This window comes from Sinocyclocheilus anshuiensis, unplaced genomic scaffold (genome assembly GCF_001515605.1).
Source record: "Sinocyclocheilus anshuiensis isolate Anshui unplaced genomic scaffold, SAMN03320099.WGS_v1.1 scaffold262, whole genome shotgun sequence".
Lineage (NCBI taxonomy): Eukaryota > Metazoa > Chordata > Actinopteri > Cypriniformes > Cyprinidae > Sinocyclocheilus > Sinocyclocheilus anshuiensis.
The window spans coordinates 794,757-821,744 of NW_015547650.1; the positions used below are offsets into that span (position 1 = coordinate 794,757).

At 34.1% G+C, this 26,988-nt stretch overlaps 1 protein-coding gene and 1 long non-coding RNA gene across 3 annotated transcripts in view; one reads left to right on the top strand and one right to left on the bottom strand.

Annotated features, from left to right (window-relative positions):
* Window positions 1–3,177: 3,177 nt before the first annotated feature.
* LOC107702001 (membrane metallo-endopeptidase-like 1) lies at window positions 3,178–24,285 on the bottom strand. Of its 2 annotated transcripts, XM_016504177.1 has the most exons (24): window positions 24,225–24,285; window positions 21,139–21,303; window positions 20,462–20,491; window positions 19,968–20,030; window positions 19,711–19,872; window positions 19,544–19,624; window positions 18,214–18,309; window positions 16,600–16,718; window positions 15,882–15,947; window positions 15,657–15,791; window positions 15,480–15,569; window positions 14,640–14,776; window positions 13,267–13,360; window positions 12,963–13,091; window positions 11,450–11,548; window positions 10,777–10,860; window positions 10,528–10,631; window positions 10,392–10,450; window positions 7,640–7,759; window positions 7,260–7,393; window positions 6,270–6,335; window positions 6,072–6,167; window positions 5,536–5,612; window positions 3,178–3,778 (listed from the first exon to the last, which is right to left on the bottom strand). In XM_016504177.1, the coding sequence occupies exons 2-24, from the start codon at window positions 21,293–21,295 to the stop codon at window positions 3,679–3,681; spliced, it is 2,298 nt and encodes a 765-aa protein (XP_016359663.1). In that variant the 5' UTR covers window positions 21,296–21,303; window positions 24,225–24,285; the 3' UTR covers window positions 3,178–3,678. The 2 variants fall into 2 exon arrangements, with proteins under 2 accessions (XP_016359663.1, XP_016359664.1); XM_016504178.1 differs by lacking the exon at window positions 24,225–24,285 and having other exon boundaries at window positions 21,139–21,373.
* LOC107702004 (uncharacterized) overlaps window positions 4,468–26,988 on the top strand; it is a 24,813-nt gene continuing 2,292 nt past the window's right edge. The window contains exons 1-3 of the long non-coding RNA XR_001635721.1: window positions 4,468–4,480; window positions 12,918–12,923; window positions 17,267–17,273. This is a non-coding gene — a long non-coding RNA (uncharacterized LOC107702004). The remainder of the gene's footprint in view (window positions 4,481–12,917; window positions 12,924–17,266; window positions 17,274–26,988) is intronic.

Sequence of the window (26,988 nt, forward strand, 5' to 3'; positions counted from 1 at the left end):
TGTGTGTGTGTGTGTGTGTGTGTGTGTGTGTATATATATATATATATATATATATATATAGTTGTTTATTTATTTATTTGAAAGTCATGCTTTAAGAACGTAATGTCGTAATTCAGATAAATCTTAATGGTTCTAAAATATGCTTTATTTTGAACATAAATGTTTATATTAAGTTTATGGACATATGCCAACTACCCATGATTTTTTCTTTTGATTTTGCGAAATGTAACCTGGACATGTTTTCATGAGATACATCCGTGAACTAAAAAACAAAATGTAAAAAGTAACAACAGAATCTGTAAAACTGAATTGTGAATCGTCGTTCTTGTGTCTGACAAGTTCTTGGCATTGTCCCATAATGCACAGAAGAAAGTAACGATTCCTGACTTCATAATTACTCATCATAAGCTTACTTCTAATTAAACACCTTCAAAACCACACAATGAAGACACTAAAAATGTACACAAATGCTATTTTACAATTCACACTTGGCAAGGTATTTTATAGGTATTATGTACTTATTTTTCCTTCAGCTCAAATTTCTTCAAGGTAGTTCTATAAACAATCACAGAGGGTGATTTTATATTTTAATTTCACAGGATACAAAACAGCTATTCTAAAATGAGATTTGCACATCAGCAATCCTTGGCAGGAATATGTTGCGGTATAAAGAACAGGTAGTTCACATCACACCTCATTTTATTGGTTCTCAATATAATAAAAGCCTCAAATAGGCGCCTGGTTGATGTATGCGTGCTGTTATGGAATTGATGGTGTTGCATGTGCATATGTTTTGATATTTTGAAGATATTTTGCCATAATGCACTTTGATAGCATTGACGTCACTGGCAAGTAAATCAAGCAAAACAATGTTGAATACTGTACATAAATGAATCATACTGCACATTTCTCTTTGTACTTTATATATTGTAGCTATAGAGCATAACATATGTGCATTATTGGCTCTAGTATTGTTTCTAATCACACCAGATTTACTCCACACCAGTATCTGTCCATGTAAAAGCTCAAGTCCTTCCAATTTCGATTGAGGCAGACCTGCATTTCTTGTCTGGCAGGGTGTTGCATTGGAAAATGCATGCACTAACAATTCAGGGATTATGTTTTATTTGGCACTTCATCACCATAAACCCTTTCTGCCGCCAAGGTTCTAATGTTTAATTTGTTCCAAAGTTGCTTGCATTCAATATATCGCATGTGTCCCGTGCATCAAACAGTACGTGCCATTACAGTGGTGTCGAGGTTTAGATTGGCTAGCAATGAAGCTTCAAAGGCAGATATGAACATTCAAATGATCAAAGTCTCTGTCATGAGAGATAACAGTCATAATCAATAAACCAAGGCAAGCCAATATTGACTCCACTAAGCTTTCTGAGAACTCGACAATCCATTTCTTCTCCTACAGTGGCCGCCTGACGTCCGTTTGATCTTTTCCATCATCTCCTTCTATCATTTTTTTTCCGTTCTGTTCGGCTCTTTAGCTCTGCTGTCATTACTGCTTAATCAAGACGGAAAATAACAGTCACCGGCCTTGACTGGATCTCTAATGAGAGGGCCGCCTCCCCTAAAGTGTCCATTTGAGAGACAACTGCTGGCTGTCGCTTCGTCTGCTACGCTCCAGCTAACACATGAACCCCTGCCGCCCCATTAGCCTACAATCTCAGACCAATTTATGAAATCACGAGATATGATGCTAGCTAACAGATCCTTGAGCGAGACCTTTGCCTAACGAATCATCTTGGTGTTTGGTGTTTTATGGCACCGCTATGTACAAAATCACATATTCTCTGCTGGAAAATCATGGTTTATGTGAGTTTAGAGTTGGTTCATGCTAGTCTAGGTGGCTCATCAGCTAAACTTTGACCACTTCAACTTGGTATAACCTTTTTTTTTTTCTTCTTTTTCCTTTTCAGCAGGTTTCCTTTTTCAGCAAGTAATGTAAATATTTCCACCTATATTTAAAAAATGGTTTAAGCTCCTCTAGATGGTTCATCCAGTTGGTAGACCAGTAACAAACCAGCTACCATGTTCTAAAAACTTAACTGTAAACTTTTTGGTTTTGCATGCCACATTTATGAACAAATTTACACATTCTCATCAGTTGGTGGTTTTTATAAAGGATTCAAGCTACTCTAGATGGTTCATCAGCTGGACTTTGACCTGGTAGACCATCTTGGCCGCTGGTTAAAGTCAGCACACAAGTAACAAACCAGCTACCATGTTCAAAAAGCCAACTTGATCACTTTGACTTGGTATAACCTCTTTCTTTCTTTCCTTCTTTCCTTCTCTTTTCATCAGGTTATGTAATGTGAACATTTCCACCAATGACCATATAAGCAAAAAATGGTTCAAGCTACTCTAGATGGTACATCAGCTGGACTTTGGTCTGGTAAACTGTCTTTTCCAAGCTGGTTAGAGTTGGTAGACCATTAACAAACCAGCTACCATGTTCTAAAAACTTAACAGTAAACTTTTTGGTGCTACATGCCACATTTATGAACAAAATTGAAAATTGCACATTCCCTGCAAGATAGTTGGTGGTTTTTATAGAGAGTTCAAACTTGTCTAGATGGATCATCATATGAACTTTGACCCTTTGACCATCTTGGGCAGGCTGGTTAAGAGTTAGTAGACCAATAAAAACAGCTACCCAACTTAACCACTTTAACATGGTATGACCTGTATTTTCCAGCAGGTTATGTAATGTGGACATTTCCACCAATGACCATATAAGCAAAAAATGGTTCAAGCTACTCTTGATGGTTCATCAGCTAGACTTTGACCTGGTAGACTATCTTGGCCAAGCTGGTTAGAGTCAGTAGGCCAGTAACAAATCAGCTACCATGTTCAAAAAGCCAACTTGATCACTTTAACTTGGTATAACCTGTTTTTTTTCAGCAGGTTATGTAATGTGAACATTTCCACCAATTACCATATTAGCAAAAATGGTTTAAGCTACTCTACATAGTTCATCAGCTGGACTTTAACCTGGTAAACTGTCTTTTCCAAGCTGGTTAGAGCTGGTAGACCAGTAACAAACCTACCATGTTCAAAAAAACAAACTTTTCACAAACAGGTCACTTTTTGACCTGGCCAAGTTGGTTGGAGTTGGTAAACCAGCAACAAACCAGCTACTAAAAACGTAAAAAATGTTGGGACCGCTCAAGCACAACGGATATCTTCTTGGAGAGCCGACAGAATCGAGAGCCAACCGAGGGATTTATCCGTTTACATAATCTGGAAAAAATAATCTGATGTCAATAAGCCCTGTCGTTACAATGAAACTCTTTCGTTTACGTGTTTTCCGATGCCAAAATTAGTCATGTGTCACAAGAAACCTGTAAACAGGCAAACAGGACGAAATCTTGCTTAAAAGTCTCTTAAACAGACAATGAAAAAGCATGCCTCTTTTCCAGAAAAACAACACCCTCACTGTGCACGTTCACGACGCCTACACTCGTTGGTTATATGTGCGCATTTGAAAGTTCACAGTAGACATCTATGCAGTCACACATGTAGGTGTCGCACACCTTGGTCGTGTCCGTCATATCAGACTAACAGCCAGGCAGCCGCCACAGAACAACATAATATGATCCAAGCTCTCCTAACCGTTGCCTAGTTTGTAAAATATACACAGACTCCTGTATCTCCGGCGGCAGGTTACCACACTCGACATTTCTCTTCGGGGTTCATAGGAGCTCCTCGTGCGCAATGAAATGCTTCAGAAAAGGCCTCAAAGTTCTGGAGGGACCCCAGAACCCTGTTAAGAACAAACAAACAAACATGACACTATTCATCTCTAAAACATCTACAGCTGTCCTAAAAAATATTTGGACACTTAAAGGGATATTCACTCATTAATTACTCACCCTCATGTCGTTCCAAACCCGTAAGACCTTCCTTCATCTTCAGAACACAAATTAAGACATTTTTGATGAAATCAGAGAGCTTTCTGACCCAACGCAACTGACTCGTTCAAGGCCCAGAAAGGTAGTCAGGACATCGTTAAAATAGTCCATGTGACATCAGTGGTTCAACCGTAATGTTATGAAGCTACAAAAATACTTTTTGTGCTCGAGGAAAACAAAAATAATGACTTAATTCAATGATTTCTTCTCTTCCAGGACAGTCCTCCGCCATTATCGAGAGTACCACGAGAGTACCAGTTATTTTTGTTTTCTTTGTGCACAAAAAGTATTCTTGTAGCTTCATAAAATTACAGTTGAACCACTGATGTTGGACCTTACAGATGAACCTTACAATGTTTCTGTACATTGAACATGGTAGTAACCTTGCTGTCTATGGGAGGGTCAGAAAGCTCTTGGATTCCATCAAAAATATCTTTATTTGTGTTCCGAAGATGAACGAAGGTCTTGCGGGTTTGGAACGACATGAGGGTGAGTAATTAATGACAGAATTTTCACTTTTGAGTAAACTAACTCTTTAAGTCACACTTAAAAATGTCTGAATGTCTTTGCATTAAAGAAAAAGTTATTTTCACTTTTCTTTATCATTTTTGCTCAATGTCTTTGAATCAGCTGGTATTTTGGTGCGTTTTAGTGAATTCAGTTCTCCTGAAACACTTTTGAAGTGGCTTTTTTTTTAATGTTTTGCTTGAAAATGTTTTAAATAATCAGAAAAGATGCAAGAAACCTGTAAACATGAAGTATATAAAAATACAGCAACATATATAAAGTTGCTTCATATATGTATAAGATACATATGTATAATATATTTTTTAAAGAAATTAATACTTTTATTCAGCAAGGTTGCATTGAACTCATCAAAAGCGACAGTAATGACATTTATTAATATATTTTTTAAAGAAATTAATACTATTCAGCAAGGTTGCATTGAACTCATCAAAAGCGACAGTAATGACATTTATAATGTTACAAAATATTTGTATTTAATTAAATGCTGTTCTTTTGAACTTTATAGTCATCAAAGAATCCTGAAAAAAATGATCACAGTTTCCACAAAGACATCAAGCAGCACAACTGTTTTCAACATTGATAATAAGAAATGTTTCTTGAGCCACAAATCAGCATATTAGAATGATTTCTGATTTTTGAAGCATCATGTGACACTGAAGACTGGAGTAATGATGCTGAAAAATCACCTTTTCATCACAGGAATAAATTACATTTTCAAATATACTCAAATAGAAATGCTATTTTAATTGTTTTTTTACAATATTACTGTTTTAGAAATCATATAAATGCAGCCTTGTTGAGCATAAGTGACTTTTAAAATCATTTAAAAAATCTTACAGACACCAAACTTTTAAATAGTAGTTTACATGATAATTTTGAGTTTTAAAATCCAATAAAATATTTAGTGGGTACAAATTTGGTCTTTCAAGAATTCGTTTTTGCTTATCCCACTTGCAGTGTCTTGATTTTTGCTATAGTGCGTTGTGCTGCTAACTATATGTTTCTAATGCACTGTCATTTTTAAGTGTGACTTCGATACTTTTTTTATCTTTAATTCACAAATCTCCCAGAAAGATCTTGCCTGTATTCCAGAGGGCTGTGTGGGTCTGTTTTGATGGACTGAATGGCGTACTCTGGGCGGCAGGCACCACACCAGACCTACAGAAAGCATGAGACATTTTATATTCAGTAAAAATAACACAATCATATCATACCAGTTGAGCACATCATGGAAAGATGAACACATTTTAACTTTATTTCTGACCTAATGTGCATTTTATGCTTGAATGTCATATGCAGAACAAATTTTTTTCGGTTGTGGTTGTTTATTTCAACACATATTTTGAAGTGTGCCCATCCAAATAATGACATTTCAGAGTCCAAGTCCTTTAAAGCAGCACTCATCCCATCGGTTGGCATGATTCAATCACTGATTTCATGCCTTAAGCACACATTAGAGAGCCAGTAGTAATGTATTTTCTAGAGGTTAAGCGGCACCTGTATCTTTTAAGCAGTGTCAGTTTAATTTGGCACGCTCTTTGCAAGACTGACCTTGCATGGGCATCAAGGTGAACACATGCAGGCGTCCTAAAGTGGATGTCATTCGTGGTCACATACCTGGGCGAAGTTTAGAAAGAAGAGCTGTTTGTGATCCATATCCAGTCCAGGAAGATGGGGCTCCTCGCCCTCCCTCTCCACCCACTTCATATACGCCTAACATCACACACAGATTCACATCAACAGATTTTTACGAGTTCTAATGAAAATGCGAATTGTTGTCTATGTGTTTGTTTAAAAGGAATTAATGTTACAAACCTTATATGCTTGACGAACTCCACCGTTGTCAGCAATATTCTCTCCTAATGTTGTGATGCCACTGACCTGCAACACCATCAATGTAACAATGTTCAGTGCATTATTTATATAATACAGTATTTATTAATATTTTAGGTCAGCTTTTAATTGTATATTTTCAGTGTTCATTTAGTTTAATTCTAATTTAGTTCTAATTTCAGTTTAATTTTTAGTAATTTTGTATTTGGTTTTTTATATTTACTTTTAGCTTTTTATTGTGTTTTAGTTTTTAGCAATTTTAGTACTACTTAAACTTGTTAAATTTCTAATCTTTTTAAGTATTTCCTGTAATATATTCATATTTTCTTTTATTTCAGCTTTATTTTGATTAACAAAAAATGTATTAAAGTTTACAATGACAGCACTGTTGTTTTATAGTCTTAATTTGTTTTTTAGGAGAAATAAAAAAAGATTTGTTTATAGACTGAGCTATAAAATGACCACTGTAAAAAGCAATTTTCTTCTTTTAGTATTTTTGTCTTGTTTTCTAGTATAAATACCAAAACATTCTTGAATCAAGATACATTTAATTGAGAAGCAACTTAAGATATGAAGTCTTGTTTTCAAATGTATCAAATTTTTGTTAATTTTTGCTTAAAACAAGAAAAAAGATCTTGTTTTCCCTTTGAATTGAGATTATGTTTCTTACCCCACTGGCAGATATTCTTCTTAAGCAAAAACTAACAAAATTTAGATACATTCTTAATATCTTAAGTCATTTTACTTTTCAAGTAAAGTAGCTTAATTTTTGGTAAAAAAAAAATATATATATATTTTAAAGATTTATTTTTGGCGTTTTATGCAGATAGGACAGTAGGTCAACAGGAAGCGAAGTGGGTGAGAGAGAGACCAAAGCATGCACATACTACAAGTACTGTGAGTATAAACCATGTATTTGTTATTTGTTCATTTACAGATTCTTTCCATCCTTCTAAGTGAAGTTCAACTTACATTTTGGCCTCCTGCGAGTTTCCAGCTGAATTTGCCGTACTGTTCCACCATGCATTTAGATTGATCCTCAAAGCGCTCGGCAGAGTAGTTGCTCCACCAGTTGTACATGTTCCCATCCTTGTCAAAATTACGGCCTGTGAAAATAAATATTTAATTTTTTGGAGCACGGTCATATTTTAAACAGACAAGCGTTGCGGTTGCTCTTTTGCGCTGTGGTTTGGTCCAGTGGAGAACAATTTATCCGTGATATTTAAAACCCCTCCTTTAGCACAGAGTTTAATGCATCACACATAAAACAGGATCATCAACAAATCCACATTGTTTATTCATCCACAGCTAACTGATAATTGGTACAATCCATCAGATGAGATGCATATTACCGTGATCATCAAATCCATGAGTGATTTCATGTCCTATAACCATGCCAATTCCACCAAAGTTTAGAGCTTGCAGCTGTTTTTCACTGAAGAACGGAGGCTGGAGGATGCCAGCAGGAAACACTGAAAGAAAGATGGATGCATAGAAAGAGATGAAATTCAGCATAATGCCTGGGTAATTGACCAGGAAATGCATTTTCGAGATCCTAATCGAGTCACGTGAGAAAGCAACTCATTTGAATAGTAACAGAGTGTTAACTTTAGACACTTTTATGTCCGATTTTTCATTAAAATTAACAGATTTCAGCATTTTCTTAGAATGTTTCTGAAGGTCATATTAAAACTGTGTTGGTTAAGACTAGATTTACCCTCGTCAGTCTTTCAAAATATATATGAGGTTAAAGTATGACAGTTTTTATAGGCATGCATATATATTATATAATGAATTTAATATATATATTTATATATGTATGCATTATATATGCATGCATATGTTCTGATTTTTTTTTAAATATAGTTTTATATTTCAATATCTGTGTAAAAAAACATTTTGCCCCTAAAAATGTTATTTTCAAAATGTAACAGCTGTGCTTATTTACCCATAAGAAAGCAATGTCAACAATGTGATGTATGAGATATATGAGAAAACAGAAAAAATCAAGGTAAATATCACTAAAAAGCAATAGTTCAGAAATGTCAAAAGTTATCATGTTAGTGGACATATTACCCTAGCGAAAAATAAATATACTAAAATGTATTTGTAATACATTTATTTTGTGCTAAGTATACTACTAATACATTTACATATCTATATACTTGATAAAAAATATCCTGCACTATTGTACTATTAGTACACTAAACTGGTATACTTAAAAGTCTGCAAAATTGGAAACTAATTTTGTGCTTAATGCACTTTAATTGTGCGGAAGTAGTGCTGAAGTCCAACTAAAGATAAACTGAAGTATATTTCATTGTGCTAAAGTGGAACTATTGCAAAATACTTCAGGCACTCTTTAAACATCTTGCATTTAAAGACTGATATTATTCAGAGATCATACAATCCTCATCAATAGTGACATTAAAACACATTTTAGGCTTAATATTAAGAAACGTGCATTGTGCACAAATAGTACTCCAAATAAGTCTCGAGTGAAATGTCAGTAAATATGTAAATAGATTTGACTGAAATAAATATATTACTTTTTTTTTACTAGGGTAGATACTAAAAGTGTCAAAAGTGCTTTTAAAGAGTCTCCACAAGACCCGAAGCGCCCATACTTGAAGAAACGCTCAGTAATGTGATGGTAATGGTGTATACTAGAAGGACAGAAAGGTCTCTGCTGTGTAGCGTCCTCCAGCTATAGCAGTTACAGCTGCCACTCTTATCTCTCAAATGGCAATTCAGCTTGAAGTCTTTCCCAGATTGTCCAGGAACATTAAAATGTGCAATCTAAGAGTAATTATGTGGAAATTTCTCCCGCTGAAAATCTGCATAATCACTTGGCTTTTGTAATCTCTGTATTAACGCAGCCTGAATAGCGTGCGCTCAGCGTCCACAGCCCATCTCTGGAAGCACAAGCTTTGTGGGCAGTGGAGCCTGAAACTAGCTTTGTTTAATCTACAAGGGAAAGGCACTACAGGCATTAGAGCCATTATGACAATGGGCTGAGAAAGCATTTATACTGAGAGCCCTCAACAGCTTAGGAGAAATCTGACCAGAGCAAATACTTCACAGAAGACCCACATTTGGACAACGCTGCTTATTTTAGTGTGCGGTTGTGGCCTCCACTGCTGGAAAGATCTGTTTACTCAACCGTGAATCTCAGTGCTGGACTAGACCGGTCTGTGCTGGTCTAGCTGCTGGACCTGTAGATAGACTAGTTTTCTCAAGTGGAGCTGTAATGGTGTTTGTTTAGGCATGTTAAGTCTGAATGATCAAGTAAATGTGCAATGTTATTTTGGACTACATTGTCCATTTGTGGTAAATCGATTAAAGAAAATTATCTATATTGAAAAATACAGAATATAATATTATATTAAAAAATATAAGATTATTTCTTACCATATGGCTATGAATTTACCAGTCTGGTTTCTGTTGTGCAAGTACAATGCTTTAAAAAAATTAATTTATTACATTTTTAAATGTATTTTTAATTTATTATTCTATACATTATATTATATTATATTATATATTTCTGAATATATGGTTATGAATTTTCCAGTCTGGTTTCTGTTGTGCAAGTACACTGCTTTTTTTATTTATTTATTACGTTTTACATTTATTTTTAATTTATTATTCTATATATTATATTATATTATATATTTCTGAATATATGGTTATGAATTTTCCAGTCTGGTTTCTGTTGTGCAAGTACACTGCTTTTTTTATTTATTTATTACGTTTTACATTTATTTTTAATTTATTATTCTATATTATATAATATAAAATAATTTCTAACTATATTGCTGTGATTTTACCAGTCTGGTTTCTGTTGTGCAAGTACAATGCGTTTTTATTTTTTTAATGTATTATTACTTGATTGTTTGTTATATTATATAATAGAATATTATTTCTCACTGTATATGGCTGTGAACTTGCCAATCTGGTTTCTGTTATGAGAGTTAAACACATTTTAATTTTTGTTATTTATTTAATTTTTACATTTATTATTAATTTATTTGTATATATTATATTATACGCTATATTATATTATACAATGGAATATTTTTTCTGACTATATGGCTGTGATCTTACCAATCTGGTTTCTGTTGTGTGAATAGAAAGCGTTGACCACAGCCGCACCAATAATCCACCTAAAACAGAGACAGAGAGAATGGGTCACGAGAGAAAAAAACGGTCTTTCTAGCATTTATTTATTAATGTTTAGTACATGTCAGGATCCACAGGCTCCCTCAGCTTCTTATGAACTTTCTGGGCTGAAGCTGCCAGGTTTTCCAGAATGTTCTCAAAGTAGTTCTCCTCACTGAAATTCAGCTGTGAGCAAACAGAGAGAGACAGATAATCTCACATGGATGTATTTCTGTCTGAGCTGCCATCATTCTTGAATTTATGTGAATGAGATATTAGTTGGTTTGGATGCTAATTTCTTTAGAGGTCAGGGTTCTCTGAGTTTCCATACGTGTGTGTATTCCTTGTCCAATTTCTTATTTTCCTCCTCAAGGATGTGGTCGGGATAACCGATCTGTTCCGATATCGCCATGGCCTGCAAAACAAGGAAAACATAATGAAAAACAGGAGTTTAGAAAGCGAGAACAACTCAGACTGTAGGATAGTAAATGCAAATAATAATAATAACAAATAAAAATGCCTTCATTAATTCAAAATAAGCTTAAAGATGAAACCCAGTTTATAATGACAATAAAAGAAGATAAAATTAGTATACATAAAATGCATAACAACATTAATTGTGAATATTTTTTTATTGTTAACTTGGAATTATATATAATTAAAATGATAAATTAATTAACCTTATTGTTTACTAAAGAATAAAGCAGGAATGCAATTTTACACACACACACACACATACACATATATATATATATATACACATTATATTCACCACTGGGTTTTAAAGGATCAAGAACAAATGATTAAAAATGTATATTACCTGCGTCCATTAACCAACATCAGAGAACCATGAAAATATGAATTTTAAATGATTCAAATATTAACTTAAAATTTTAGAGGATACTTCAAGTAAATATTTTAGGTCAAAAAAGTATGGAAATAGGGGTTAAACTCTAGAAATAAAAGCTCTTCATTAGGAGTTGTGGCAATTAATAGCATCTCACCTTCTCTCTGGCCTTCTCCTTGGACTGTTCATCCATCCAGCTCAGTTCTTCCAGTGTTTCCACATAAGCTTCCTGAATCTTTCTGATCAGGTCACGCACCTGAACAACAGTGCAGAGACACATTAAAAGTCAACAACCCTTTTCATACCATTTATCAAATAGCCGAAATAGCTGTTCACCTGTTGGAGAGTTAGTTGGTATATCATGCAATTAATCGATTGATAGCACTAATGATTTACTATAGGATAAGGGAATAAATTATGATTTTTCAGGAGGCCGATGTGACATCTGCTGAAAAGGTAAGTCGTTTTGACGGAATATGATGAAGAAAGATAAATCATTCACAATAAGACCAGAATTAAGAGCATAAATAAGGTCCATTTTGTCTTTTTGATTGTTGAACTATTTGACTTCTAGAAAAACTATATAAAGCCACATACAGCTATATGTATAATGCAGAGATACACTACTAGTCAAAAGTTTTAGTAACAGTAAGATTTTTAATATTTTTAAGTAAGTCTCTTCTGCTCATCAAGCCTGCATTTATTTTATCCACAATACAGCAAAAGCAGTAATATTGTGAAATATTTTTACTATTTTAAATAACTGTTTTCTATTTGAATATATTTTCAAATGTAATTTATTTCTGTGATCAAAGCTGAATTTTCAGCATCAGTACTTCAGTGTCACATGATCCTTCAGAAATCATTCTCATATGCTGATTTGCTGTTCAAGAAACATTTATTATTATCAATATTTAAAACAGCTGATTACATTTGTATTTCAGGATTCTTTGTTGAATAGAAAGATCCAAAGATTAGCATTTATCTGAAATAAAAAGCTTTTGTAACATTATACACTATACCATTCAAAAGCTTGGAGTCAGTATATATATATTTTTTTTTAGACATTTTTTTTATAGAAATTTATACTTTTATTTGGCAAGGATGTTTTAAATTGATCAAAAGTGACATTTATGTTACAAAAGATTTCTATTTCAGATAAATGCTGTTCTTAACTTTCTATTCATCAAAGAAACCTGAAAAAAATTCTACTCAGCTGTTTTCAACATAATAATAAATGTTTTTTGAGCAGCAAATCAGAATATTAGAATGATTTCTGAAGGATCATGTGACTGGAGTAATGATGCTAAAAATATAGCTTTGAAAGCACAGGAATAAATTACATTTGAAAATATATTCGAATAGAAAACAGTTTTTTAAATAGTAAAAATATTTCAGAATTTTACTGTTTTTGCTGTACTTTGGATCAAATAAATGCAGGCTTGGTGAGCAGAAGAATAAAAATCTTACTGTTCAAAAACTTTTGACTGGTAGTGTATATAAAATCATTCATCCTGACTTGACTTAAACTGAGACGACTTTCTGTCAAATCACTGAAACCATCATCAGAACAGTCTAAACAATCCATGTCAATCTGATAATAGCCGTTACATAAAGCAATGCAGGAGGATGTTCCTGTTATGTCTGCTGGTGTGTGTTTTTGCTTTTACCATGCGTTTGCTGTTTCCAGAGAAGGTTTCGCGGACGTACAGGGCCCCGACGGCGTTCTCCATGTTTCCCTGGACATAACGGACACAGTCTCTCCACCTCGCCTCCTCTACCGTAGTGCCATGCAAAGCCTGAGAGAACACACACAACGCAACCAAGACAATGGGTCCAAAACAAGGTTGAGAGCCCCTGTGTTATGTAACCTAGTGGACTAAAACAGTAGCGGATCACCAAAAGAGTTTTGAGAGCGGTGTTAAATGCCACGAGAGCTGTCCTCTGTTTGTGTGTGTTCAGAGCGAGACTGACCTTTCTGTAGTGCGCTCTCACGTCTTTGAAGCGCCGGCTCATACTGCTGACCCTCTCCATGATGAGCATCCACGCCAGATAGTTCTGCAGAGTCCTGCGGGGATCACATGTGCAGACCATTTCATATTAGAATTGATTTATATTCCATTATTTATTTTTTATGTACACCTTTTTTAAGTTTTTGCCACAGATTACTTAAAAAGTGTTATTGTTAACCAAAAAATAAAACTACAACTCTAAAAATGTTAACTGAAATAAATATAAATATTATATGAAAAATAAGTCTGAGTTTAACAAATTATTCAAACAAAAACTGAAATAAAAATTATTTAAAGCTAAATAGAATTATAATAAAAACAACAGAAAAAAATAACAAAATTACTAAAACTTAAACTAAAATGAAACATTTTAATTAAAATGAATTTAACATTTTAATAAAAACTTTAAGTTTTTAAGTATAACTAAAAAGTTTAGGAAAGAAAATTAATAAAAAATGTAATATTAGATTAAAGTACTTACACTAAATGAAATGTAAAAAATGTTGCCTTGGCAAATAATAATTTTAAGATAAAGTACTAAAAATAAAACTGAAATAAAAAATAAAAAATGACAGAATAACACAAAACTATTAAGAAATTAAAGTTCAAACTAAAATTATAAAAATGAAAACTAATTTAAAATTTTAATAAACACTATAATAGCTTGAATGCAATGTAAGGATGCAATGTTTAGATAAAAGCATCTGCCAAATACATAAATCTAAAATGTACATTAATGGAAAATAATAAATGAGATCTTTTTAATAGGTCAGTTGTATCGCCTAGACAATGCCAAAAAAAAAAAAAAAGTAAATACTAGATGAAAATATCATGACAAAAACACAGAGCACAAGTACTTCAAATCAAAAAAATAAAAATGAAAAAAACAATTTGAAAATGTAATGAATGCTACAATAGCTTGAATGCAATATAAGCTGCTTTGAATAAAAGCATCTTCCAAATGCATATATGTGAATGCATATTAAAAGTGTAGGAAAGAAATCTCTTTAATAAGTCGTAAACTGTTCAAATACATGCAACTTAAATTTCAATATAATACTCAAACATTCATTCAATATCAAATTCTCTATGCTATGCTATCCACATTCATTGTATATCTCTGAATTCTTATTGCGTGTCAACATTTGTCTCCTTTTATTTCTTATACAGCAATTTTCAGAGAAGCACAGATGACTTCAGTGAACATAACTAAGACTTCTGAAAGAGTAACCACCAGGCAATATTTATTTCTTCTGGATCACCATAATTGACATGACAATGAAGAATTAACTTGCATTTTTCATGAGTCAGTCAGCTGTGAATGTAAAGCATCACCTGTGACTGTGTTTGGAAAGAACATCACTGAGCTTCTCCAGGTACGGTGAGCAGTACACAACGATGGGTTCATCTGGTTGCACCGTGACTGACACACTGGACATGATACCCTGGATGTAGCGCATCCAGTTAAAGCCCTGAAATTTCAGAAAGAGATACAAAACAAGCATGTGAACTCTAAAAAACTGACAAAAGAAACACACAATCTTATTTCAACAGTCAGTGACCATCATTTGGACAAGTAGGATGTTTTCCTAGATCAACATCCTTGTTCAAACAAGGGAAACAATGAGAGAAAAATAAATATTAAAAAGCATGACTATAATATTATGACTGAATTTGAACATTGTTACTTTTTCACTCTGGTTTCTAAAGTCTAGTAGGAAATCGTGACATGAATCACCATTATTTTGTTCTATTAACAGCCATAGTTTTTATTTAGCACGGATACATTAAATTGATCAAAAATGACAGTAATGACAATTAGAAAATATTTCTATTTCACATAAATGCTGTTCCTCTGAACTTTCTATTCATCAACAAATCCTGAAATAAATGTATCATGGTTTCCACAAACATATGAAGCAGCACAACTGTTTTCAACATTGATAATAATCAGAAATGTTTGTTGAGCAGCAAATCAGCATATGAGAATGATTTCTGAAGTATCACTTGACACTGAAGACTGGAGGAATGATGCTGAAAATTCAGCTTTGCATCACAGAAATAAATTACATTTTAAAATATATTCAAATAGAAAACAGTTATTTTAAATTAAAATAATATTTCACAGTATTGTTGTTTTTGCTGTATTTTTTACCAAATAAATGCCGTACTTACATTGAGGTTGAAAGCTTGCTGCACTTCTCTCAGTGTCATTTTGTTGTAGAGGACGGTGATGTCATTGCGCTCTTCTGCAGGTGAGGTAGCCTGTTGAAGCACAGAGCAGACACTCACCTGACATTTACAGAATCACTAACATTCTGGTTGTTGTGTTTTACCATCAGTTCAACTCACGTTCGCAATGTCTGTCTCCAGCTCCAACACTTGAGTCATGTCCTCCCTCACACGTTCTTCGTCTTGGGTCAGGTTCCTGTCTTCTCGTGCAATCCTTGCTATGGACACCATGAACTCAAGGTAGGCCTTGCGCACCTGACCAGAGATACATGACCAGGGAGTTGCTGATTATTATAACAATTGCATTGAGCGACAGAATGCATCTCACAAAAGGACACAATGTACCTTCTTATAATTCCCATCACTGAGGTAATAATCTCTTGAAGGCATTCCTAGTGCTGGCTGGTCAACCTGTGACAACAAACCAATGTAGTTTAATGACTAAATCAGTTTGTTATCTGAATCGCTTGTAGTATACGGTATGCATGAGATCATCCAATAGTGCAACGTTCATAATTAAAGCAGCACTATGTAGCTTTTGGCGCTCTAGCGGTTAATAAACCGAACTGCACACATCCCGCGGAAGAACATTCCAACCGGAGCTACTTCTCTAAGTTTATGTCTATGGCGATTCACGCAGGTATGTGTTATTCCGCAGCGGTGACGACACGACCAGGCTACAATAGTCCAAATATAAGTACTTATTATAAGTGTACCGTAGTGATTCGGAATAAGACAAAAACGCGGTTTGGAAGATGAATTCATGATGTACTCGCTCATTATATACATTTAGCAAATTTTGAACAAAGAAAGTTACATAGTGCTGCTTTAAACCGTCGAAAAATCACATTGTGTTTTATTAGCTCATGCTCAAATGGTACTTTAATCTGTACTTTAATACAACTCTGCCAGAACATTAGCCACAGTTCTGCTAACGTTCCCTGTTAGCTAAATGTCCAGAAAACATGGAATTACCATCATACATGTCCCAAAATATTAAAATACTATGGTGTTTTGTTGTTCATACATAAGAGTAACCTATACAGTATATTCAATAACTTACATGAATAATGTAGCGGCTGGAGTCGCGATCATCTGGCCACACAAACATCTCAAACACAGCCTTCTTATTGTACCGAGCGTTCAGAACAGCCAGGGTATCCTCCAGTCTCCACACTTGCTCTGTGAGATCAAAGTTTTTTGTTTTTTTGTCCATGTCTGTTCGCTTTGAGGCAATATATATCCCAAAAACTGTGCTCAGATACTTGTTTAATATGTTCTGTTTTTCTTTTAATAATGAACTGGAAGCTCAATATTATTGAATCATTACTTCAAAATAGTAAGTGTTTTTTTTTCTATGTATATGCGCTAGATGGACATATTTGACCGGGCACTGCTTTTTCTGCATATTTCACAGTATCTAAGATACCATATAAGATACCATGGTCAACTTTTAAAAATAAAATGCAGTTTGTGGTTTTTAGTCCATGTCTGTTTACTTTAAGGCAATATTCACACTCACCAGCCACTTTATAGGTACACCTTTTCGACTGCTTGTTAATGCAAATATCTAATCAGCCAATCACATGGCAGCAACTTAATGCATTTAGATGGTCAAGACAATCTGCTGAAGTTCAAACCGAGCATCAGAAAGGTGAACAAAGGTGGGAACAAACTGCAGATCTGCTGGGATTTTTACCAAAGAAGCAAAAAATATATGCTCTCATAAGCCTTATGGTAATGCAATGAAATTGATAAGTAGGCCTGCCCAATGTAATTTCTTTACAAAGAAAATAAAAAATGATAGAACAAATGCATTTTTTGCTCATTTCACTGAAAAGGACAGTCCACTTGATATGTCCTTCATTAACTTTCTAAGCAGAAAATACATCGAAACATGTTTCAGAGTCTTTAGTTTATAGTTTACTCTGAATTGACATTACCATATAATGATCCAATGAATTCCCAATGGATAAAATCAGATCTTACGTTTTTCTTGTTGAATATCCTGTTTCACCCAGAAACGCATTACATTACAGAAGTCAATGGGTTGCGAATGCTGTTTGGTTGACTTTAATAAGCACAGATGATGCAAAATAAGAGCATTGCATATCATGAGTGGTTAATTTTTGTTTTTTATTCAAAATTCTGGGAAGAAACTCTAATTGTAAATCTTACAAATTACCCATGAAATCAAAACGGCCTTTTGTTTACATAATAAGACGGATACCAATAGATAGGTTTTATGGTTAAAGGTCTCCAATGGCACCACAACCAGAATTATTACCTGTTCATTGCTAAAATCAGTCACATAAATCAGTCAGGTGTATGTCTAGTGCATATGTAGATTGTATTTCAGCGCTGTTCTTCTATTCTGTTTAATTATTCTGCTCTCTCGCAGGGTCTATAATGAGCCACAGTGCCAATCATCACACAGTGGGTGGCTCTCTTATCCTCTCACCCTCCTCGACACGGATGTATCTCCCCCTACACATGACAGATGAGCGGGATGGCCACCGCTCTGTCAAACCACTGGACTTTTCCATCAGTCTAGCTCCTTATCAACACCCAGCGACAGCACGGCTGGAGCGACTGCATTTATCCCATTTAGATAAGCTCAAGATGCTGCCATTCTCTGTGAGAGTGAATTAGAGAGGACCGCTGCTATCTCCAGTACCTGCTGTGCTGTTCCAGACCCCAGAGGCCACGGGCCAGTCGCCGATACTGTCAATGAGCCTGAGGAGAGGCCGCGAGTCGCGCTGCTCGATCAGAGCTGCAGGGGGAAGCAGAGAGACGGGACTAAGTTGGATTTGTGCACATATAGAGCGAAACGGAAAATTAGTAGGTGACCTTCATTTTCAGAAAAGTATTCGATAATAATCTATGAATATTTATTTATTACAGTTGTATTAATATATTTAATTCGCTTTTATAATTTCAGTTTACTTTCATTGTTATGCTCTTTTGTCATTTTTAGTAATTGTGTGTGTTTGTTTTTTAAATATTACTGTTCAAGTTTTTTTTTGTTTGTTTGTTTAAATTTTAGTTCAAGCTTAGTTGTTTTTTTCAGTTACTAATTTTAGTGCTTCAACTTGCGCTTGTTTTTCATCTAATATTAATAATGTAGTTAATTTTAGCTTGATTTCAGTTAACAAAAATGTGTTTTAATACTAATTAAATAATAGTTTTAATTTAGTTTCGATGTACTATCAATACTGCTATTAATACTACTATTAATTATTTATTTTGTATAATTCATTCATATTCATTTTAAATATAATTTAAAATTAAATTATAATTACACTAATTAGAAATAAAATATTTTATAAATATTAAAATTTTTTCATATAGGCCTATGTATTGAAACAAGTCAGAATTTTATGTAATTCATTAATATTAAATTTATATTTAACATAAATGTTAATGAAATTCTGAATAAATAAATATAATGAATAAGCACTTATATAAGTATATTAAATAATTTATATAATTAAATAATAGTTCATTAATAATGCATTAAATAATAGTTTTAATTTTAGTTATCAGCTTCAGTAATCAGCTTCGTGTAACATTATACTTTATTATATTATTTTTACATTTGAAAAAAAAAGTTGAACTTGAACTTTTGGAAGCATTGCCAAGTTGTAGCAGAATCAAAAATGAGAATGCAATATAAAACTCTTTGATTTTACGTAAAAATAAAATATTTTCAAAGTTTATAGGAAAAATATACAAACATGTACAAATGTAGAATTTTGAGAATGTCATGAAACTCGATCAATACTATACTTGCATACTATACACTGTCTCAGTCTTTCTACTTACAAATGTCATGTTTAATTCAGTGTTCCTCGCCATTTCTTTGTAATTATGTGTGACATTTAGAAGAAATTTAGAAGAAAAGTGAATCCTACACCATTGTAATGGTAACTCATAACATCAGCAATATAATAGAGTACAAGTAGATGACAGTATACTTGTGAGTAAACAATATATTGTTTACTCACTCTCATTCATGCATGAGCTGTAGAGCGTTTTGGCTTTCTTGAAGGCCTCTCTGTCATCCTTATTTTCCATCTCCAGAACTCCTGTGCGATAATGAATAAGCACCAGCCAGATAACAATGTTTAAAAGAAATCTACACAAACCCATAATACTCATGGTGGTTACTGACCCTTGAGTACGATCTCCAGCTCGTCTCTCAGGATATTGAATACGCTGTGAAGTGAGCTGGTTTCGGGAATGACGTGACGCTCTATCCAGCCTCCGCAGGCGTACTGATAGAAGTTCTGGCACGGCTCCACGCTGGGGTCCATGTTCTGGAGCAGTCGGGCCGCTGTGTCGTTGAAAAACAAATCATTTCAGATCGAGAAGTTTCAGCTGAAGTTTTGAGGTGGTGTAAGATGCAAGCTCTCAGACATTTGTTCTTACCGGCAGTGACACACTGTGGGGTTGTACAGACATTGCTGTCAGCGTTTGATCGATATTTCAGCCCTGTTGCGTGCGATGTGGTGAGATAAACAACATGCATGAGGTTAATATCTGACTCAAACAGGGCTGGGATCATGTGACATAATCCACTCAAATTGCACACGAGAGTTTATAGCTTCAGCTTAACACTGGAAAACTGGAATAATATAATGCAGTTTATTGAAACAATGTTGTCTTATATCTTTCTCTTATCCATCAAAACAGGCACATTTTGTAAACATGACACTGGTTGGTTTGAATTGCTAATAGTGCATTTGTGTAATATATATGCACTATATAATGTATGTGCAGTAATATGATATTGTATAGAATATGGAGTGATTGTACAAAACTCAAAAAGATTAAAAACTAAATGAAAAAGCAGCAGAATGAAATGAACAATGTGGATCAAATATGCCAAACTGTGATATGAACAACGTCACAGCATACTGTACCTTTTGAAGATTCATTTATGTTAAAACGCTCTGAAACACAGAGGAAAATACAAGAGCTTATAATCAAATATGTGTTCAGTGAGAACCTTTTGATACATCAGATGATTCTTGTGGGTAATTTTATGTTTTAAATATTTTAAATGCATGTGCAAATATATGAGATATCATTTTATGATAACTCTATACACTTTAATTCTGAATAAATAAAATATGTCATCATTATTCAAAATATATAAACATAATACCAATATTCATTATTTTATTTGTAATATTAATATTAATTATTTATTTATTTTTGTATAATTCATTAATATTCTATTTAAATATAATTTAAAATTTTAAATACAATTACACACTAATTAGAAATAATCAAACTATTTTATAAATATTAAAATATTTTACAGATGTATTAAACTTAAATAATTATATAATTATATTTATATTATATATATATAAAGTATATTAAATAATTAATTCATATTAATTAAATTTTTTCTGGTTTTCTATAGACTTCTAAGAAAGGTTGCACAAGCTGCACCACGTGGGCTATAAATAAATGCAATTAAATGCAAGTTATTTCTTAGTGTATTACAAAGATCTTGAATATGTTTGTGTCTTTTGGGAGGATTGAAAGAATAGCATTCAAAAGACTCCTGATCTGCAGCAGAAATGCCCACCTCTCAGAGCTGAAGTGTAGAGCACTATGAGTCCAGCCAGAGCGCAGCTCATCAGCAGCACAGTGACAGACAGTCCGATCTCCGCTACAGTCCAGCGATGCTTCCTCGGTTTAGTGCTTTTCTCCATGATATCCATTTGGCTCTCTGATTTTCCCATTCTTGGAGCTGTGGGACAGAGTATTGAAGTGTTGGTGGAGAGGGACGAGAGAGAGCCACAGGTGGAGCATCAGTGCATCCTGTTTTCGACTTTTGCCTCCAAAAACATTGATTTTTTTTCAAATGTGGAGGCGGTGTAGATACTGAATGAGAACGATATGTATACACATTTCAAATAATGTTTAAAAGTCACCCGAAATACATAGTTTTACCAATGAATTACCATGACATTTTCTTGTATTCAAAAAAAAAAGATTGCACTTACACAGAAAAATCTAGAGGTCGAATAAATTACACTTTTCACCTTTAAAATCAACGCGAATTATCATTCAAAACCCATTTATTTTGATAGTATAATGATGAATTTATAAATTAAACGACACATTCAATATGAAAAGGGGGCGGGACTTAAGTTTTAATTCGTTGATTGATTTGATTGCCCATATGGAAGGCCGTTTCTATGGAAGCCCGTTTCCGCCACTGAATAAAAAAAAAAAAGGTAATTGCGACTTTTTATCTCATAATTCTGACTTTTTTCACGAGATTGCGAGTTTACAAAATATAAATCTGACTTTTTTTCTCAGAACTGTGAGATATAAACGCACAATTGCAAGTTATAAAGTCAGAATTGCTAGATATAAAGTCAGAATTTCAGGATATAGATTCACAATTGTGAGAAATAAAGTCAGAATTGCGAGATATAAACTTTTTTTTTTATCGCAATTGTGACTTTGCTTCTCACAATTCTGACTTTTTTCTCAGAGTTGCAAGATATAAACTCGCAATTGCGAGTTATAAAGTCAGAAATGCGAGTTATAACGTCAGAATTGCGAGAAAAAAAGACAGAATTGTGAGTTTATATCTCGCAGTTCTGGCTTTATTTCTCAGAATTGCGACTTTATGTCTCGCAATTGCGAGTTTATATCACGCAATTCTGAGAAAAAAAGTAAGAATTGTGAGATAAAAAGTCGCAATTACTTATTTAATTTTTTTAATTCAGTTGCGGAAACGGGCTTCCATACGTTTCCGCCACGAGATAAGACAAAATAAAACTTTGTACTTTTTTTCTCACATTTCCGACTTTTTTCTCTCTTTCTTTTCTTGCAATTCTGAGGGGGAAAAAAATCAAACTGTAGGCTATAAACTCGGAATTGTGAGATTAAAAAAAAATTACGAGTTTTGAGATAAAAAATTCGTAATTTCCTTTTAATTTTTTTATTCTGTCGTGGAAATAATAATAATAATAACAATAATAGTAAACTCGGAATTCTGAGAATAAAAGTCGGAGTTTGTAATTCCTCTCTCTCTCTCTCTCTCTCTCTCTCTCTCTCTCTCTCGCTCTCTCTCAGAATTGCAAGAAAAATGCCAGAATTGTGTGTTAAAAACTCGCAATTACCTTTTTAATTAATTACTTTATTTATTTATTTTATTTGAATTTTTTGATCCCGCGGAAACTGTCTTCCATCAGTTAGAGTAGGCTTTTTACTGTAAGAATAATGCAAATCAGAATGCGAGTTTGCTATAGCAACAACAAAACCAGATTTTTGGCTAATAGCATCTAATAGCATGCACGCTGCACGTGACATGGGCTAAAAGATCGGGTTGGAATAGCCTGCAGTGATGAATGTTAACAACAGGACTAAGAATGCATATTAGGAATGTAAATAGGACCATTTGATTTCATATTGACTTGAACATATTAGGCAACCAACACATGAGGCAGTTAATGTAGCCGATAGAAAAAGTTAATGTAGTTAATGCACTCAGTCAATCCACTCAGAAAGAGCAACTGCTTTGTTCTTGTTCAATTTTTAATGATGGTTCAATCCAGACAAGGCTACATATGAAGCATTCTCGAGGTGTCTCCTACCCCATCACATCATAAAACGTATTTAATCTGTGGAAACCTGACGGGTTTCAGAAATGGTGTTTGGCCTCATATTGGCGCCAGCACTTTTTCTGTGTCTTGGAAGCTGGAAAGTGCTGATAAATTTCCTGTAAAAATTTTAATTTCCTGACTCATTTGATGTCTGAAGGCAAAACAATAATCACAGAAAACAGGCTCATCTAGAAATGAGTATAGCTTTTATAATGAGTTTTTTGTGACATTAGTTTTAAAGCTGTCCGTTAGTGTGCAGAAGGCAAAAATTATATGTTTGCTTTGGATTTTTATTAACCATATTGATAAATGCAAACAAATAAATGACAGTGTGTATGCACTAAATCATTATTAGAGACATGCAATTAAATTACTATTTGCATTAAACTACTATACCATATGTTTTTTTTTTCATATTTTTGATCCTATGAAACATATTTATATAGTATTATATAGCATAGTACATAATTTCCCTCCCAAATATTATGTATCTGCCCATATCAATAAATTGTGTTTCACATCAACCAAACCACACAATTTCACATAATAAGGTACATTTTTTAAGTGCAAATACTATTCACATTTATTAATGATAAACTGTTTAAAGCTGTTTTAAATAGTTTAAATTTCATGAATGCATGCTATTTTCATTTATCATTTTCATGTATCACTTGACATGTAGACCAGTATCTCTCCAAACCACTGACTCCTAAAACTACAGTTCATTTGCATGTATGCATTAAGAAAATTAGACGTTTCTTTCTCTTAGAGAGAAAATTATAGCTTATAACAGAGTCGCATGCAGTGATTTCCTTGGATCAAACGATCTAGTTGAGAAAAATCATGAAGCAACAGATAAGAAACTGCATGCATTACTCTAAATCACATACAACAAGAATAAGTCATGTGCAAACTCAATGGAGAAGTATTCATTAAAAAGTCCAACTGTTTGCATCCATCTCTAGAAACAGCACATAACTCCACCTGTAAACTACAGAGAAACTATTCCAACACAAAACACCCTTATACTGTAGAATATGCAAAGCTGTACCTCTCTGATGATGGAGTCCTTGTTGGCCCAGGTAGGACGCCTTTCAATTTCCCAAACACCCCTTCTGAGTTTGCACCCAGAGCTGGTGTGTGGTGAAATGAATCAGCGTCTGGACAGCTGAATGTCAGAGCGGCTGTCTGTGCTGATGTTCCTCTGACTGACTGACGGAGTGAGGGAGATGCAGAAAATAGGAAGAGAGAGGGAGGGATGTAAAGGAGGAGGGGCGATCGAGATGCTATTTGTGCCTGATGCTGGTGGTTTGAGGAGAAATCAAGAGGGGCTTTGGAAGAGGGACAGATGGATGGTATCAATAAATATTTATATAAAATATATATGTATATTAAATTATATATATATTTAAAATGACATATTCAATTAACAATTACACTTTAAGATATATATATATATATATATATATATATATATAAGTCTATATTAATTGTAATTCACACACACTGGTTTTATATTACTATACACAAGATACATCATTTTAGTTAATTATTATCATTAGTTATTATAAACAAGTTTTGATTAATATAACAGAATTATTTAATAAAAAGTGATCAACAGTTTCTTAAGTTATGGACATTATATTTTTCGGCATGTCATGAGCAGGGCTGTGTATTCGGGAATAGATGTGTCAAAAACAGGACAGATAATGAATAAGTATGCGTGACCTGCTGAAATACATCAGCGAATTATTTAATGTAAGTTTCAACCCTTTCATTTGTGACAATAGTGCCAAAATATGTGTTAGAACTAGGCTTATATAATTAATAATAATCCACCTTTTCTATCATATACTGTATATATTTTATTTTTTTTTTGCATAATGCACACTTCTTTAAATGTAATCTAAATATTAAAAAAAGGTAATCTAAATATACTGGCTGATAATTGTTTGACAGCTACCCTACTTTATTTATTTACAAGTGAAAATGTTACAATTCCAGCTGTGTTGCTGTGTTATCAACTGTCCCTTTGTGCCACCTGATGGTGATTTTGCTAACTAATTACATTTGACTGGGTTTAACATGAAAACATGAGCGATTTTTCCCTGTGCAAAACTCATGGCATTTTTATGCGGTTGCTAAGATGCTAAGGTGGCTGCAACGACCTAGCAATGTGCTAAAACCCCTAAGAACACCTTAGCATCTGGATAGCAATGCCCTGAGTGGATCGCTATGTGGTTGCTAAAGTGTTCTCGGTGGTTTTAGCACATTGCTATGATGCTGTTATTTAGTTGCTCTAAATTCAAGTTACAAGCTAAAGTTTATTGCTTAGGGTTAGTGGTTTGATAATAGTATAACAGTAAAAATACCAAAGCTCATATTTATTAGCCGTCTTTATTTCACCTCCCAGCATCTGTTAAACTATAGTCCAAATCTGGAAGAGGAGCACACAGGTTAATGTCCGCTGGCCTCTCATTATTCACAGGCCAGGTGGACTGAAGATGGCAGTGCAGTCTGGGGAGCTGGCAGGAACTGACATCAGCTTGGCAGGGAAGTGAGCTTCACTCCCACCGGTGTCAGATTGAAATGGCATGGTGCCCATACTCATTACCAGCCTGATTAACCACTGTAATTAGCTGATATTAGAGAAAGCGAGAGCCACCGGTGGCAGCGATCAGCACTGGTGCAGAACTGCCCAGCTGTCCATATCAGTTAGCTCATCATAACACAAGTCGAGGGATAAATGCTAGAGACCAGAATAGAATGAGAACAACCTTTCGCTCACAATAGGGAACATGGGTGAATGGCTGCTAATTACAGGTGCCCATTAAAGATGATGAAGCTCTGCAGGCTGATCTCGACATATAGAAACAAGATGAGTTTGTTGAACACAAAGTAGATTTTCCTGTCAAATTTATTAATAGTTTCGCTCTGCTGCTAAGTCACTTTTATTCATCTAGTAGTGCTTTATGATACAATAGTTTCAAAGCAGCGCTCCAGGAAGCTTTATTATAGATTATAGACAGCTATTTTGGCCAAAAGCATCAGGTTAAAGTGAAAAAGCCTCAATGATGGATTTGTTTTATTACAAACATGCAGCAGTTTTCGCTTCGCAAGATGTTAACTGATGAACTGGAGTGGTGTGGACTACTTGTGGATTATCGTGATGTTTTTGGACTCTCATTCTGACGGCACCCATTCACTGCAGAGGATCCATTGGTGAGCAAGTGATGGAATGCTTAATTTCTCCAGATATGATGAAGAAACAAATTAATCTACATCTTAGATGGCCTGAGGATGAGCAAACTTTCATTTTGGGTGAACTATTCCTTTACGGTTTGTGGTTAGAACAAACCTCTAATCCTAGTTTGCCTGTGCACTAATCATTTGCATTTTAGGACAGCAGTATAGTGCAGAAATGACATATTTCAGCTTTAAAAATCAATGTGAATTACCATCACAACCCATTTTACTGACAATATGTATTTCAAAATAAAACGGCACATTTGATACGAGAAAATGATGGGGTGGGACTTGATTTAATTAGCATTAAATACCATAAGGCTGATGATACATTTACATTTAGTCATTTAGCAGACGCTTTTATCCAAAGTGGAAAGTTTCCGAATATTTCCGAAATATACTGGAAATTTTCCACCTTTTTGCAACTCTAGTCCAGCCTGGATAGAACAAGAGCTTGAAAAAGGAGTTGTGTTGAATGTTGAAAGAAAGGGCCTGATCTTCCTAATGTCGTATAAAGCAAATCTGCAGGACCGGGCAGTTTTAGCAATGTGGTCTGAGAAATTCAGCTT

Excerpts from the sequence above, each read along its gene's own strand:
- LOC107702001 (XM_016504177.1), bottom strand. The coding sequence starts at position 21,295 with ATGGGAAAATCAGAGAGCCAAATGGATATCATGGAGAAAAGCACTAAA. Across the intron at positions 19,873-19,967 it reads CCCACAGTGTGTCACTGCCG|CGGCCCGACTGCTCCAGAAC; the intron begins GTAAGAACAAAT and ends TCAACGACACAG. Across the intron at positions 13,092-13,266 it reads TGAGAGCGCACTACAGAAAG|GCTTTGCATGGCACTACGGT; the intron begins GTCAGTCTCGCT and ends GTGTTCTCTCAG.